Raw genomic sequence first — 15,517 nt, forward strand, 5'->3', positions numbered from 1 at the left:
CAAGCTATTCTTACTCCGTTATATACGCGGCCGCGGGAAGAAAAAAGAAAAGAAAAAGAAACAATAATAAAGATGAGATGTTATATTATATATTATAGTGTATGCACTTAGATCTAGATAACTAAACAGTTACGTTGTAATATAGGATAACAGTACTAAGAAAGAAAGCAAGCAAGCCGCGGCCAAGTAACGAGACGTGAGCCTGAACTTAAAACCCATGAATTTTAATGTTCTTCTTTTGCAATCCCAACTGGGAGATCATAAATTCACAAACCTTTGCTCTCTGGTCACCCTGCAATTGAATAATCTCACCCATTTCTGGATCCTTGACAATGTTCCCGTTACATGCAAAGTCCTTCTTTAGGACCTTAAGAATTCTCTTTAAGTCGTACTCTTCAGGGACACCCTGCACCGTGGTCAAAGTCTTTCTACCATTTCTCTGCTGGATACGAATATGAATATAGTTTGAAGTGGTGGTTTCGTCGTCTCCTGTGTCGGCGAAAGGATCAAATGATTTCAGATTCTCAATGGACATACGATTTGCTTCAGCTATATATATATATTCCTTGGTCCTTTATGAAGAAGAAGGGGAAAGGAGAAGAGGAAAAAAGCACAGCACTAAACAACAAGTACCTCTTCTCTAGAAGTCTTATCCTTTTCGCAATTTGCTTTTATCCCTGTGACGAAAAAAAAATAAAATTTTTTGCGTGCGCTTTAAAAAACAGCCGTTACCCAGCCCGTTTTTGGTGACAACACCCTCTTTTGACCCAAACGTACGCAACAAGCTACAGTACAGTGGTCAATCTTGACTGGCTACACCGTTGGATCATAAGCCCGTAATTGTTGTATACATACGTTTCTTGTATAGGTACTTTATTATGCGGCAGGTTGGTTCGTTTTGTACGAGAAAGTAGCGGGTGGTCGTATTAAGCGACGCGGTCGCGCGCCGTTTGGCGTCCTATAGGAGAATGCTAATAATGGCGATTTGCAGAAACATATGTATATATATATATATATGTATGTATGTATATTTATACAGATAGATAGTTATGGTAAAAATAAGAAATTAATAAATTTGTTAGCAAAACAGCAGTAGTAACAGTAACATAGGCACCAGGATCCAGAGTAGAATGTCCAGAATCGACTCAGATTTGCAGAAAGCGCTTAAAAAGGCGTGTTCCATGGAGGAGACCGCACCTAAGAGAAAGCACGTACGTGCATGCATAGTGTACACTTGGGACCATCAGTCTTCGAAAGCTGTGTTCACAACATTAAAGACACTGCCGCTAGCTAATGATGAAGTTCAGCTGTTTAAGATGCTTATTGTGCTGCACAAGATTATACAGGAGGGTCATCCGTCAGCGCTAGCCGAGGCCATCCGGGATAGAGACTGGATTATGTCTCTGGGTAGGGTGCATCCGGGCGGGTCATCGTACAGCAAATTGATTCGGGAGTATGTGCGTTATCTTGTTTTAAAGCTAGACTTTCATGCTCATCATAGGGGTTTCAACAATGGGACGTTTGAATACGAGGAGTACGTGTCGCTTGTCTCGGTCTCCGACCCGGACGAAGGATATGAGACGATTCTAGACCTAATGTCGTTACAGGATTCGCTTGATGAGTTCTCGCAGATCATCTTTGCCTCGATTCAGTCTGAGAGGAGAAACACAGAGTGCAAGATTTCTGCACTTATCCCATTGATTGCAGAGTCATATGGTATTTACAAGTTCATTACATCGATGCTGAGAGCTATGCACAGGCAATTGAATGATTCAGAGGGTGATGCTGCTTTGCAGCCTCTGAAGGAACGGTATGAGCTGCAACATGCGAGACTGTTTGAGTTTTACGCGGACTGCTCTTCTGTCAAATACTTGACGACGCTGGTGACCATTCCTAAACTACCGGTGGATGCACCAGATGTGTTTGTAACCAACGATGTGGACGAGGCAAAAGAGATCAAGTTCCAAAAACGAGAAACATCTGCGACTCCAGCACGGACTCCGGCACGGACTCCGACACCAACACCCCCAGTTGTGGTTGAATCAGCCGTTTCCCCCCGTCCGGTATCTCGAAGGACTACTTCTACCCCCACAGGTTACTTGCAAACGATGCCCACGGGAGCCACCACAGCCATGATGATTCCTACCGTCACCGGCGCTGCTAATGCCATTTTCCCACAGACGACGGCTCAAATGCAGCCAGACTTTTGGGCAAATCAACAGGCCCAGTTTGCTAATGAGCAAAACCGCCTTGAGCAAGAGCGTATGCAACAGCAGCAGCAGCAGCAGGCACAGCAAGAGCTATTTCAACAGCAACTACAACAAACACAGCAAGATATGATGAATATGCAACTTCAACAACAAAACCAACATCAAAACGATCTAATTGCCCTTACCAGCCAGTACGAAAAGGACCAGGCTTTATTGCAACAGTATGACCAAAGAGTTCAACAGTTAGAGAATGAAATTTCAACGATGGATGCGACCGCCTCTAAACAACTGGCTAATAAAGATGAACAGCTAACTGCTTTGCAAGATCAGTTGGACGTTTGGGAAAGAAAATATGAATCTTTGGCCAAACTGTACTCCCAATTGCGGCAGGAACATCTAAATCTGTTACCTCGTTTCAAAAAACTGCAGTTGAAGGTCAATAGTGCACAGGAGTCTATCCAAAAAAAGGAACAACTAGAACAGAAATTGAAGCAAAAGGATTTGCAAATGGCCGAGTTGGTTAAGGACCGTGATAGGGCAAGACTAGAGTTAGAGAGATCCATCAATAATGCAGAGGCAGACAGTGCGGCAGCGGTGGCAGCAGCAGCAGCAGCAGAGACAATGACCGTAGATAAGATGAACCCTATCTTGGACGCTATATTAGAGAGTGGTATCAACACCATCCAGGAATCAGTCTATAATCTTGATTCTCCCTTGAGTTGGTCTGGTCCGCTAACTCCTCCCACTTTTCTTTTGTCCTTACTGGAAAGCACTTCTGAAAATGCCACTGAGTTTGCTACGAGTTTCAATAATTTGGTAGTAGATGGGCTTGCCCAGGGTGACCAAACCGAAGTCATTCGTTGTGTCAGTGATTTTAGCACTTCTATGGCCACCTTGGTGACCAACTCAAAGGCGTATGCCGTTACCACGTTACCACAGGAACAGTCAGACAAAATTTTGACGTTGGTGAAGAGATGTGCTAGAGAAGGGCAATATTTCTTCGAGGACTTGATGTCTGAAAACCTCAACCAGGTTGGAGATGAAGAGAAAACTGACATTGTCATTAATGCCAATGTCGACATGCAAGAAAAGTTACAAGAACTATCTTTAGCCATTGAACCGCTACTGAACATGCAATCTGTCAAATCAAACAAAGAGACAAATCCTCACTCTGAATTGGTTGCCACTGCTGACAAGATTGTCAAATCTTCGCAACATTTACGTGTTGATGTGCCCAAACCATTGTTGTCACTGGCATTGCTGATCATTGATGCCGTTGTGGCTTTGGTAAAGGCTGCTATTCAGTGTCAAAATGAAATTGCCACTACAACAAGTATCCCACTAAACCAGTTCTACTTGAAAAATAGCAGATGGACGGAGGGATTGATATCTGCGGCAAAGGCTGTGGCCAATGCAACCAATGTCTTAATCACTACTGCAAGTAAGCTAATCACCTCCGAGGATAACGAAAATACATCACCTGAGCAATTCATTGTTGCCTCCAAAGAAGTGGCTGCTTCCACAATACAATTGGTAGCAGCATCGAGAGTGAAAACCTCCATCCATTCCAAAGCTCAAGATAAATTGGAACATTGTTCCAAGGACGTTACCGATGCATGCAGATGTTTGGGTAACCACGTCATGGGCATGATCGAAGACGGTCATTCAAATTCGCAAGAGCAGCAACCACTGGATTTCACATCCGAACATACGTTGAAAACTGTCGAAATGGAACAACAGGTGGAAATTTTAAAACTGGAACAATCTTTGAATAACGCTAGAAAGAGATTGGGAGAAATAAGAAGACATGCCTACTATAATCAGGACGATGATTAATAATGATTTGTATTTTTTGGTATATAAAGATAAACATTTAAGTGAATATATTTATTTGAAGAAACAAGTACTTAACTTTGTATCTGGTTTTTACGTTCATTCTTGCGACGGAGATGTCTTTCTCTTTTTGGCGCGGCGAAGAGAAATAATCGCGATAATGATTATGCAAGGAACAAAGAAGAGCAGACACCGCACCCTTATTATTATATACACTGTTACAGGAGTATAACATTCCGCCTCTGTTGCAACTTCTATCGCTCTATTTCGACCAAATATTCGTGTGAAGTATTCACTGCTATTTCGATAACGGGGAGAGGAGCAAGAATCAAGGCAACTAATACAAACCCTTTTTTTTTTTTGATTCGACACTATGGCATTTTGGCTACCCCAAAATATACAAAAGCGGTTGCTGCTTTATGTACTTCAGCAGATTTCGCTGTTTTCCAATGTAGATCTTTCTAACCTGGACGTTTCCATAGGTTCCAAGTCACATTTCTCTTTTCATGATGTGAATCTATCACTTGATGATCTCAACATTCAAAATATGCAAATAAACGAAGGTATGATTGGCGAGCTTGTCTTAAAACTGACAGTTTCTGGTGGGGTAGAGATCGATGGATCTGGGCTAAGTTTTATCATAACGCCTTTATATTCTAGTAATCCACAAGAACTTCACTCAGATTTTTTGGCTAAAAGCATTCAAGATCTTACAAATTCTATGCTACAATTTAATGATCCCTTGACCACACATGATAGGTATAAAGAGGATGATATCAGCTCTTCAGATAGTAGTAGTGAGCTCAACTCTAATACCGAACCTTTAAAATCAACTGGAAATGGCACATATACTCTTCAAAATATGCGGAATAAGGCTCTTAATGTAGCTCTAGCGAAATTGAAAATAGCTCTGAGGGATATCACAATACGTTTCATAATGAATGATAGGAATCCCTCTGAAAGCGTTGTAGAGGCTCACATAGAAAGCATACAGCTTACCACGTCGGATGGTAATTTACGGCATATAAACATTGGAAATATCGCTGTTTCTTTGATACAGAAACAGACTGAACCTAACTCTTCCATGCACTTTTCCAATAATGATGATCTCTCACAAAGTGTTTATTTATCAAACATGGAAGCCACTTCACTTTATATGAGTGCCATGGAAGAACAATCAACTGAAGACGATGATGAGTCCAAATTTTCCCATATACAACAAGATGATGACAAGTGCAAAGAAACTATAGTGGAAGTTAATAATTTGAATTTGGCTTTTAAGGGCTTATCATCAGTTAATGACCTCAGAGTGTATGATATTGCCATAGATGTACAGGACGTTCACTTAGCAATACATAAAATGGTCGAAATCAAAAGTCCCATTGTGAGAAATATTATAGACATTATTATTTCCCTTTTGGATAAAAATGATGCCCTTGTCTGTCAGGACTCCCCAAGTCCTTCAAACGACACAGAGGAACCTTTTGCTCTTGCTTCTATTGATATTAAATGTGTGTATTTGAAATTAGCTGAAGAAACGACGATAATTTTGAAGAGGTTGGAAGTGGAGCAAAAGAAAAACAATTTATTGGCTTTTTCCTTAGGTTCCTTCTATTCCAATTCTGATTCATTGACAATTAGTCACAAAACTAAACCATTATTTATAGGAGAACAAACCCATCATGGTATCGAATTAAGAATTAATGACGAATTGGAGATTGTTATTAATGATAAATGCATTGGTCATTTTGTTAAAATTTGTCAATTCATTTCACAATGTATGTCCATTTATCGCAGTAAATCGAAAAGAATACTACCGAAAATAACTTCAAATACTGCAAGAAGCATAAAATTTACTTCCAAATCATTGAATTTATCGATTAAACTCTCATTTTATTTATTATGGTTCCAGATTTCGCCTCTCATTTACAATTCTAATCGTGAGTTCTATATTGAATTGTTAGAAGTTTTCAAAAAGTTTCCTTCTAGATGCACAAAAGTGTTGACCATTTCAAGTATTAAACTTTCGAATTCTCAATCCCGTTTGGAATTGGGTTCATATGATGATACTCTAAAAGAAGCTTTGATTTACAGTTCAGTTCACGCCACCGTCAAAGAGGTGATATTACAAGATGAGTATACGGGAATAATACAATTGGCGAAAGACCTTTCTGCAATTGGAGAACTTCTCACGGATGCAAAGAACGCTGAATTCTCAAGTAAGACCAAATGTAAAAGGGGTTCATATTTGCAAAGAAGTGTCAGAGTACTCAATTCTTCTAGGTTCGTTTACAAACAGAGTACATCCGCTAACTTTTCTCTTCAGATAGATTCCATGAAATTGAAACTATCAGAAATCATAGGACTTCAGTTTGGTTTTGTGGAGGCGTTAATGTCCAATAACTTCTTTGCAATTACAGATGACTCTCAAATTGTATATTTTGCAAAAAACCTATTAGTAGAAAGAAAAGCACCGTCACTGTTAAAGCCGCAAGAAATTATGTCGGTTGTTTTGAATAAAGGTGTTGATGAACCTGTATTGTATATTCGTAGAAGAACAAACGGGAAGCTGAAAGTTGTTCTCAATAACACTCGTATACATTATTACGCAAGGTGGTTGGAAATTTTGAAACAAAACACTGACCTGGATAATCTCAATTCAAAAGATGCAACTGTGGTAGAAAAGCCTAGTAAAGAGCCATCTACTTCGGGATTTCCCTGGGAATTTAAATGTCTAGACTGCTCTCTAATCCTACATCCTTTCAGATTAAATAGTGTAATGGTTATTGTACTCGACAGCCTAACAACCGGTGGAAATTCATTTATTCCACAAGCAAAAATTCTTTCAAAGGTCAATACACTTTTCCTGATAGATGACTACGCAAATTTCAAAGTTCAGAAAGATAAGAATTGGCCAAGTTTGATAAGTTTTTATGCTAACCAAGGTTTCTCTGCAATCGGTAAAATAGATACTTTGAACTTTTTGATAAACAAATCCAATGACACACTTTTGTTGGACTGTAAAATAGATCAAATTGGTCTTTCATTGTGTGCAGATTCTTTTCAAACCTTTTGTCAGCTTTGTATTGATTTAAAATATCCGCAAACTTTCCCTGATGAAAAGAAATTTAGAACAGAGTTGAAGAATCCTGTAGATGTGTTTAAAGATATTGATTGTGATCTTTTCAATTCTGCCGTCATATTTGAACACAACAATCAAAATGATTACGATTCGGTGCACTTGGTAGACAGTTTTCTTGATAATACTCACGGACTCAATAATAGCACCCCGAGTAAACTCTCTTCTCAGGGTTCGCATGAAATGGATTCTTCCTCTGGAACTGTTACAGGAAGCATTATACTTCCTCATGAAAGTTACCTAGATTTTGTACAACCTAAAGAAGAAGACAATCTCGTAATGACTCCAAAAGAGCAAGAAGGTAATATATATATAAGGGGTACTATAGACGTTGAAAAAGTTATCGTAAAGCTATTTGATGGATACGATTGGAAATACACGCGGAAATTTATCGCCAAAACTGTGGAAAAGCTGGATAAAGAGCTCAGTGAATTGGAAGAAAACAGTTTGAAATCGAATGTAATACAATCAGAGGCAAACATTTTTGACTCTATCTATATATCTGCCAATCAAAATAATGTCACTGATTTGAGAAAGAATCTAGATGGTGAGATTCAGGGGGTTCAGAATTCTTTCTCTGATGTATCTAAAGTTAATTTACGACCTTCTAAACACTATAAAGCTTTGCTTCAGCTAAGTAAGCTGCAGGTGAATTTAAAAAATTATCGAGTGGATGAACCTGATGAGTCCGAATCAGATAATTCTACGGACGTTTTGAACAGGTGTGTAGTTTCTGTTTACGAGTTTGAGATCATCGATAATGTTCCCACATCCACATGGAATAAGTTTGTAACTTTATTAAAGCACGAACCATGGCCACATAATTCTCCGATGTTTCTCCTGAATCTTGAATTTTTTCGACCAATTGACTTTTTGCAAGCAGTAGAATTAGTAATGCAATTGAAAATTGCACCTTTACGTCTTCACGTAGACCAAGACACTTTAGAGTTTCTAATAAGATTTTTGGGATTCAAAGATAAGAGGTTCGAATTAGTTGATGAATATCCAGACATCATATTTGTTCAAAAATTTAGTACTAATCCTATCAAGTTGAGATTAGATTATAAGCCAAAGAAAGTTGATTATGCTGGTTTAAGATCAGGTCAAACTTCAGAACTGATGAATTTTTTTACGCTCGATGGGTCCAAGATTATTTTGAAAAGTGTGGTGCTATACGGGCTAAATGGATTTGACGAACTGAATGATAAACTGAAAGCAATTTGGACACCAGACATTACCAAGAAGCAATTACCTGGAGTTTTAGAAGGTCTGGCTCCTGTGAGGTCGTTTATGGCGATTGGGTCAGGGGTAAAGACTCTGGTCACAGTTCTAATGTCAGAATACAAGCAAGAAGGTAATTTGGGAAAAAGCTTAAAAAAAGGTGGTAATGTCTTCTTGAAGACAACGACTGGAGATTTCGTTAAATTGGGAGTTAAATTGACATCAGGGACTCAAGCAATATTGGAAAATACTGAGGAACTATTTGGTGGCGTTGGTTCCAACGGCAGAGTGTATGATGCATCGAAGATGGGTTCCGCCAATGATGATGATGCTGCTGCTGCTACTGTATTAGACTTGGATACTATAATGGAGGAGGATCAGCTAGTTGGTAGCAAATACTCAAGAATAAGAGATCATGAGCCTACAGCGGTGGTCATCGATATGTCTTCGCAGGGTGACCACAATGAACCCACAATAGTGAGCCTGTACGCTGATCAGCCCTTAGACCTGCCCACGGGATTAAAGGAGGCGTATAGTTCACTAGAAAAGCATATGCATATTGCCTATGATGCTGTATGGAGAGCAAAGGGGCAGCTAAAGGATGATAAACGGGGAGGACCCAGTGCTGCGGCAGTATATGTTGCTAGAGCGGCGCCCGTAGCAATAATTCGCCCATTAATTGGAGCTACTGAGGCTGTGTCCAAGACTTTGCAGGGAATAGCTAACCAGGTAGACAAGACTCATAACGAGCAAATCAACGATAAGTACAAATCCAACAGGACTGATTTGTAACTTTTGTAGGCATTTTTGGTATAAATTCTTTAGTGATTCTTTATTATTTTAACTTGCTTTTTCTGTCGCCGAAAAAAAGTGAGCCAAAATATCTTGTGTGATGCGATGCCTAAATGTTAAAAACAAAAATGAGAAACATTCTTTTGAGAAATATTCTTTTATGTATATATTCTTACAAATGTATACAAATACATACACAAGTATGGAAGGAGCAGAAAGATGAGGGAAGAAAGAAAGAAAGAAAGAAAGAGGGGACACCTTCGATAAGGCCAAAAAACAACATCAAGATGGAAGCGGGACTTCAAAAACTTACTCAATGCCTGAGCGAGCTTGCTTTTCGTCTTTATTTATCCCTTGTATCTTCTGGTTTAGTCACGGGCCAAGCGTAAGGGTGCTTTTCGGGCATGACGTACTTATGCTTTTCCATGTATTTCTTCAAACCCTTTGGACCTCTTGATCCGTAGGGGTATATTTCTGGTTTTGGACCGTCTGGACGCTCTATGTGCTTCAACAAGGGGGTGAATATGCCCCAGCTGATATCCAATTCATCGTCTCTAACAAAGTTGGAATGATCGCCCAGCAGGGCGTCTCTTATCAATACTTCGTAAGCCTCTGGAATCCAAAAGTCCTGGTACCTGCTGGCGTAGGTTAGGTTCAGATCTGTGACTTGAGTGGCATTTGAAAGGCCGGGTGTCTTAGCATTGAACTTTAGGTACACAGCAGCATCGGGCTGGACTCTTATGACCAGCTCGTTATTTGGAATATCTTTGAAAACGCCCGAAGCGACCGCCTTGTACTGCAGTCTGATTTCTACTTTAGACTCGTTCAGAGCCTTACCAGCACGCATCATGATGGGGACGCCCTCCCAACGTTCATTTTCGATGTTGAAAGTCATTGCTGCGAAAGTGACACACTTAGAGTCCTTGTCAACTGTGTCATCATCCACGTAAGCCGGCTTAGATCCGTCCTCGGATTTGCCGTATTGACCCAAGAGGACATCATCCTTGTCGATGGGTGCGACGGCTTTCAGAACCTTGACTTTCTCGTCACGAATGGATTCCGGGTCAAAAGACACCGGTCTTTCCATGGTCAAAAGAGTCATAATTTGTAACAGATGGTTCTGCATCACGTCTCTAATTATGCCTATGGAGTCAAAATAGCCGCCACGGCCCTCGGTGCCGAAGCGCTCTTTGAACGAAATCTGAACGCTCTGGATGTTGTCTCTATTCCAAGAAGCATTCAAAAACTGGTTACCGAACCTCAAAACCAGAAGATTCTTGACCAGCTCTTTACCCAGGTAATGATCGATTCTGTACAACTCTTCTTCTTTAAACAAGGGTCCCAGGTTTTTCTGCAGCTCCCTGGCAGAGGTCAGATCGTGGCCAAAGGGCTTCTCTACAATAACACGGGTGATGCCCTTCTCGGCGTACACACGGCTCTTGATTTGCTTGGCCACGGTTAGGAAGACGCTAGGAGGCAAGGCTAGGTAGAAGAGACGGTGTGGGACTTCGACGTTCGCACTTTTTTCGAATTTCTCGACCTGCGTTCTCAGTTCGTCGAAGCCCTCGTCTGTGTCGTAATTTCCCGCAATGTAGCTGATCATCTTGAAGAATTGTTCGATCTTAGCGTCATCGCTTTCGCCGTGAGGTTTTTTCAAGTGGGGCAGAACACGGGACTTCAAGTCCTCCATAGACAATTTGGACCGGGCGTAACCGAATATCTTAGTAGACGGATCAAGGTAGCCCTCTCTGAAGAGCCCAAATAGAGCGGGAAAGGTCTTTTTCTTAGCCAGATCACCTGACGCACCAAAGACACATATGACGGTATTTTTTTCAAACTTGACAGGGCCTTCACTCATCTTGCCTTGTATTATCTATTACTATTATTGGATTTACTTTTTGTGTCTGAACAGCCAATTGGAGAGAGAGAGAGAGATATAGAGAGAGAAAGGGGTGGGGGAGAAGGAGTGGGGCGTGGAGGAAAAGGGAGAGAGGGGTAGGAGAGAGCCACTTATTATATTATTACTCTGTATATAGATGAACCCACAGTTTGCTTATATATGGGATGGGCTTGGCGAGTTTTCCGTACATTGAAGAATTCGCCACCCTTAGAAAAGGGGCCACCACACCTGTAAGACGAGAAACGAAAATCCCACATTAATAATATTTCAATTTTTTTTTCTTAGTCATTTTTTTCTTCCACCTCTTTTCCTTTCTCTCTCCGGCCGCGCCGAAACCGGGCTTTTAGCACCGTAGATAGTTCGTAGTTCGTATCTCCGCGTAAGACCGCCGGCGTATGCGTTTATGCGTTTTTTGTAGTTTTTTCCGCTATTTCTTTATGATTATGATTATGATTATTACTATTACTATTATTAGTATTCTTGGTATGTAATGATATTTACACAGTTTGTGGGTAACTTCACGCTTATGTACGCGGGCGCGACTACACAGTATGCCCGCTTACCAGGTACTGCCAACAGAGACAAGATCCTTCTCGGTGGCTTGCTTGACAGGCGCAAAGACGTACTCTATTGAAAGCGGGCGAACTGCCGCTTCCTCTAACTTGGGTCCCAGAGCCAGTGGGTCCACCATTGCAAGCTCCTGTCCATGGCGGTTATTTAAGGTCTGAACCAACTGCTTCCGCTTCAGACTGTTTTGCTCACCGTTGAGTAGACCACCACCGTTCATGCACGCACCCGGGCAGGCGTTCACCTCGATGTAGTCAGAGTGGAATGGGTCGGCCGTTGCGGCCGCCATCTTTCGTGAGTTTGCACTAGGGCCCGTTCGTCTTTTCCGCAGAGCGGTGATGTTCCTCTTGCGCTCGGAGCCGGCGCCCGAGGTCAGTTTGCGCACCAGGTTTTGAATGTTTCTAAAACCGGAGAGCTCGCTAGCGGCGGCTATTATGTCGTCAGAGTGTTGTAATCGGTACTCGACAATGTCGCTATTTTTGCCCTCTAGGACAGTAATCTGACTTCCCGGGTGTAATCTCTGGACAGCTGCTACGTACTGGTAGGCATAGCCACCACAGGTGCCGCCTAGATTCGACGCCCAGTGGACTTGAGGGTCCCATCCTGGCGGCGATAGGCGCGCATATAGACTTGTGTCTTCAGTAACAAAGGACTTGAAGTCCAATTTCAATTCTTGTAACATGGTGACTAGTTCGCGGGGCGTGATGACGCAGTCGATGCCGTCGTCAAGCGACTCCGGCCTGGAGGCTTCCAACTTCTTGTCGAAACAAGGCATTAGGGACAGGTGGTAGAAGGTGTCAGGTGGGATAGCGAGATTCTTGAAGGTGTTTTTGATGAGCGAGCCCGTTATCTGCTGGGGCGACTTGACGTTGAGAAGCATAGGCGCCAATTGCGGCTTTGTCTTCTCCGTATATATAAGGAAGCCGGGACACACTGCAGACAACAGAGGCTTGCGGTCTGCACGGGGGTCTTGGGTTTGAGGTTGGGCTTGGTTTTTATGCGCAATTATCTTCTCTACGGTCTTGTTAATCGAAACGATTCTGCCCATCTCCGTGCCAACCATGTACTTGCATCGGAACTGCGTTTGGAAGAAATTCATCAAGCACAAATCGGCCGCCTCCAAAGTCAAGCCATAGTACTGCGCAAGAGACAGTCTACATTGGGGTGAAACGCTCACGACGAGAAACTTGTCTTGCTGTTGTGAAAGCTCCCCCCAGTTTTTCAGGAACACCGAGTGGCTTTGGCTGCTCAGTAAAATTTCCTCACTAGACGTTATGCAGCCAGAACACGCGAGGCAGTCTGATAGCGTGATAGAGACCTTCTCTAGTTGGTCAGGGTCCGTGCTCACTTCGTATTCGCCGTCCGCGTTAGTGTTTTCTTTCTTGGCCCCACTCACCTGCGTAGGTTTCACACACGCAAGGGCAGGACTAATGAAATCGTTGAGGTCTGCTTCCGATAATAAGGCACTCATGCTTTCTCTTGGGCTTATCTTGACTGCAAATAGAAAAGCTCCCACTTTTGTATTTTACCTGTATAGACAGTTTCTTAGTAATCATCATAGTACTCTTATCCGATTTTTTTTTCATGCGATGAGTAGGAAAAAGTGGTGAAAAAGAAACTAAGATATAGCCAACCAGGAAAGAAGAAAATATACATAAAAGGAAAGCGGTATGGATTAGAAGTAGGCAGGCCGTTTCCCTGCTTCCCTGAGGACATGCTGTATATTTAACGCTGGTTAGAGAAGGTAACAACAATCGCTCTATCTGTTATGACACATATTTTGCTTTGTTATGTGTCAAACAAGCACACACCCGCCGGGTAGTGTGTGTGGTACATCCTTTTTTTCTCCCGCTCACCAGAAATTGTCTCCTGCCCTCTTACTCAATAGGGTTGCATGTGCCAGTCAATTGATAAGGCTGGTTGACGTGTCGCAGACTGGCACCCATAAATAGTCGATAAATAGACCTTGTTCTTTTGTTACATGCTTCACACGTCCTTTTCTCGGTACTTGTATCTCAGGACTGTTAGAAGCCACATTTTACGAGCACCTCAAGCCATATTGAAAAGAATGTCTTCTTCCATCGATATCAGCAAAATCAACTCTTGGAATAAAGATTTCCAGTCTGATTTGAGCCATCAATTGGCTACTACCGTTCTCAAGAACTGTAATGCCGATGATGTGTTGCTGAACAAAACTAGACTTCAAAAACAAGACACCAGAGTCTTTAACACTGTTGTCTCCACTGATTCTACCCCAGTTACCAACCAAAGAAGCTCTGGGAGATGTTGGCTGTTTGCTGCTACCAATCAGTTACGTTTGAACGTCCTTTCTGAATTAAACTTGAAAGAATTCGAACTATCCCAGGCTTACTTGTTTTTTTACGATAAACTGGAGAAGGCCAACTATTTCCTGGACCAGATCGTCTCCTCTGCTGATCAGGATGTTGATTCACGTCTAGTGCAATATTTGTTGACGTCTCCAACCGAAGATGGTGGCCAGTATAGCATGTTTTTGAACTTGGTCAAGAAGTACGGCCTTATCCCCAAGGACTTATACGGGGATTTGCCCTATTCTACTACTGCTTCCAGAAAATGGAACTCTTTGTTGACTACTAAGTTAAGAGAATTTGCTGAAACTCTAAGAACAGCCTTGAAGGAGTGTTCTGCAGACGATCCCAAAATTATCGCTATGAGAGAGCAAATGCAAAGAGAAATCTTTAGATTGATGTCGTTGTTCATGGACTTACCACCAGTGCATCCCAACGAACAATTCACGTGGGAATATGTCGACAAAGACAAGAAAATTCACACTATCAAATCGACTCCATTGGAGTTTGCCTCCAAATATGCAAAACTGGACGTTTCCTTGCCAGTTTCATTAATCAACGATCCAAGACACCCATACGGTAAGCTAATTAAGATCGATCGTTTAGGTAATGTCCTTGGTGGTGACGCTGTCATTTATTTGAATGTTGATAATGAAACACTGTCCAAGTTGGTCGTCAAGAGATTACAAAGTAACAAGGCCGTCTTTTTCGGATCCCACACTCCAAAATTTATGGACAAGAAAACTGGTGTCATGGATATCGAACTGTGGAATTATCCTGCCATCGGCTACAACTTATCTCAGCGAAAGGCATCGCGTATAAAGTACCATGAAAGTTTGATGACTCATGCAATGTTGATCACTGGTTGTCACGTTGATGAAACCTCTAACTTGCCAATTCGTTACCGTGTTGAAAATTCCTGGGGCAAAGACTCTGGTAAAGATGGATTATACGTGATGAGTCAAGAATATTTCGAGGAATACTGTTTTCAAATTGTAGTTGATATCAACGAATTGCCTGAAGAATTAGCTTTGAAATTTACCTCGGGTAAAGAAGAACCCATTATCTTGCCCATCTGGGATCCAATGGGTGCTTTGGCCAAATAAACGATCTTACTGATGCTTATGTAAATGTACACGTCTTGATCATCTTTTATATATATATATTTATCTATATTTATATAAAGCAAAAAGAAATGGACAACGTGTATCGTTTCATGTAGCTAATGAGGGTCATTTTTTGCGTTTCAAAAAAATGATAAATGGAAAAAAAAAGGAAAGGTAAAAAAGACGACATAAAAAAGATCAACTAATCATATAGTATAGCTCATAACTTGACGAAAATAGACCAGTTTTTGCATCCGGGAACAGATCAATATTGAAGCTTATCCAATTTTCCAAAAGCAAGCAAGATCTTCTATATTTGCTGTACGCGTTTTTTCTCTCGTTTCATATGCACGATTCTGTCATTGGCCTGTTCTCTTTCCTGACTTAAAATTCCCGTTCTGCAAAAGAAAAAGCTGTTTTAA

At 41.4% G+C, this 15,517-nt stretch overlaps 6 protein-coding genes across 6 annotated transcripts; 3 read left to right on the plus strand and 3 right to left on the minus strand.

Annotated features, from left to right (window-relative positions):
* Positions 1-208: 208 nt before the first annotated feature.
* On the minus strand, positions 209-535 carry SUI1 (translation initiation factor eIF1; the record flags this gene model as incomplete). The annotated part of the gene is made up of 1 exon (XM_056225154.1): positions 209-535. One exon carries the CDS (start codon positions 533-535, stop codon positions 209-211), a length of 327 nt encoding a protein of 108 aa, XP_056079000.1.
* Positions 536-1,130: 595 nt separating this feature from the next.
* Positions 1,131-4,046, plus strand: SLA2 (Sla2p; the record flags this gene model as incomplete). Its single annotated transcript, XM_056225155.1, has 1 exon — positions 1,131-4,046. The coding sequence occupies one exon, from the start codon at positions 1,131-1,133 to the stop codon at positions 4,044-4,046; it is 2,916 nt and encodes a 971-aa protein (XP_056079001.1).
* Positions 4,047-4,416: 370 nt separating this feature from the next.
* ATG2 (Atg2p) lies at positions 4,417-9,195 on the plus strand (the record flags this gene model as incomplete). Its single annotated transcript, XM_056225156.1, has 1 exon — positions 4,417-9,195. The coding sequence occupies one exon, from the start codon at positions 4,417-4,419 to the stop codon at positions 9,193-9,195; it is 4,779 nt and encodes a 1,592-aa protein (XP_056079002.1).
* Positions 9,196-9,538: 343 nt separating this feature from the next.
* Positions 9,539-11,053, minus strand: ZWF1 (glucose-6-phosphate dehydrogenase; the record flags this gene model as incomplete). Its single annotated transcript, XM_056225157.1, has 1 exon — positions 9,539-11,053. The coding sequence occupies one exon, from the start codon at positions 11,051-11,053 to the stop codon at positions 9,539-9,541; it is 1,515 nt and encodes a 504-aa protein (XP_056079003.1).
* A 601-nt stretch (positions 11,054-11,654) lies between these two features.
* On the minus strand, positions 11,655-13,133 carry NAR1 (iron-sulfur cluster assembly protein NAR1; the record flags this gene model as incomplete). The annotated part of the gene is made up of 1 exon (XM_056225158.1): positions 11,655-13,133. The coding sequence occupies one exon, from the start codon at positions 13,131-13,133 to the stop codon at positions 11,655-11,657; it is 1,479 nt and encodes a 492-aa protein (XP_056079004.1).
* Positions 13,134-13,730: 597 nt separating this feature from the next.
* Positions 13,731-15,095, plus strand: LAP3 (bleomycin hydrolase; the record flags this gene model as incomplete). Its single annotated transcript, XM_056225159.1, has 1 exon — positions 13,731-15,095. One exon carries the CDS (start codon positions 13,731-13,733, stop codon positions 15,093-15,095), a length of 1,365 nt encoding a protein of 454 aa, XP_056079005.1.
* Between the last annotated feature and the right edge of the window lie 422 nt (positions 15,096-15,517).

This window comes from Saccharomyces mikatae (assembly GCF_947241705.1).
Source record: "Saccharomyces mikatae IFO 1815 strain IFO1815 genome assembly, chromosome: 14".
NCBI classification, from domain to species: domain Eukaryota; kingdom Fungi; phylum Ascomycota; class Saccharomycetes; order Saccharomycetales; family Saccharomycetaceae; genus Saccharomyces; species Saccharomyces mikatae.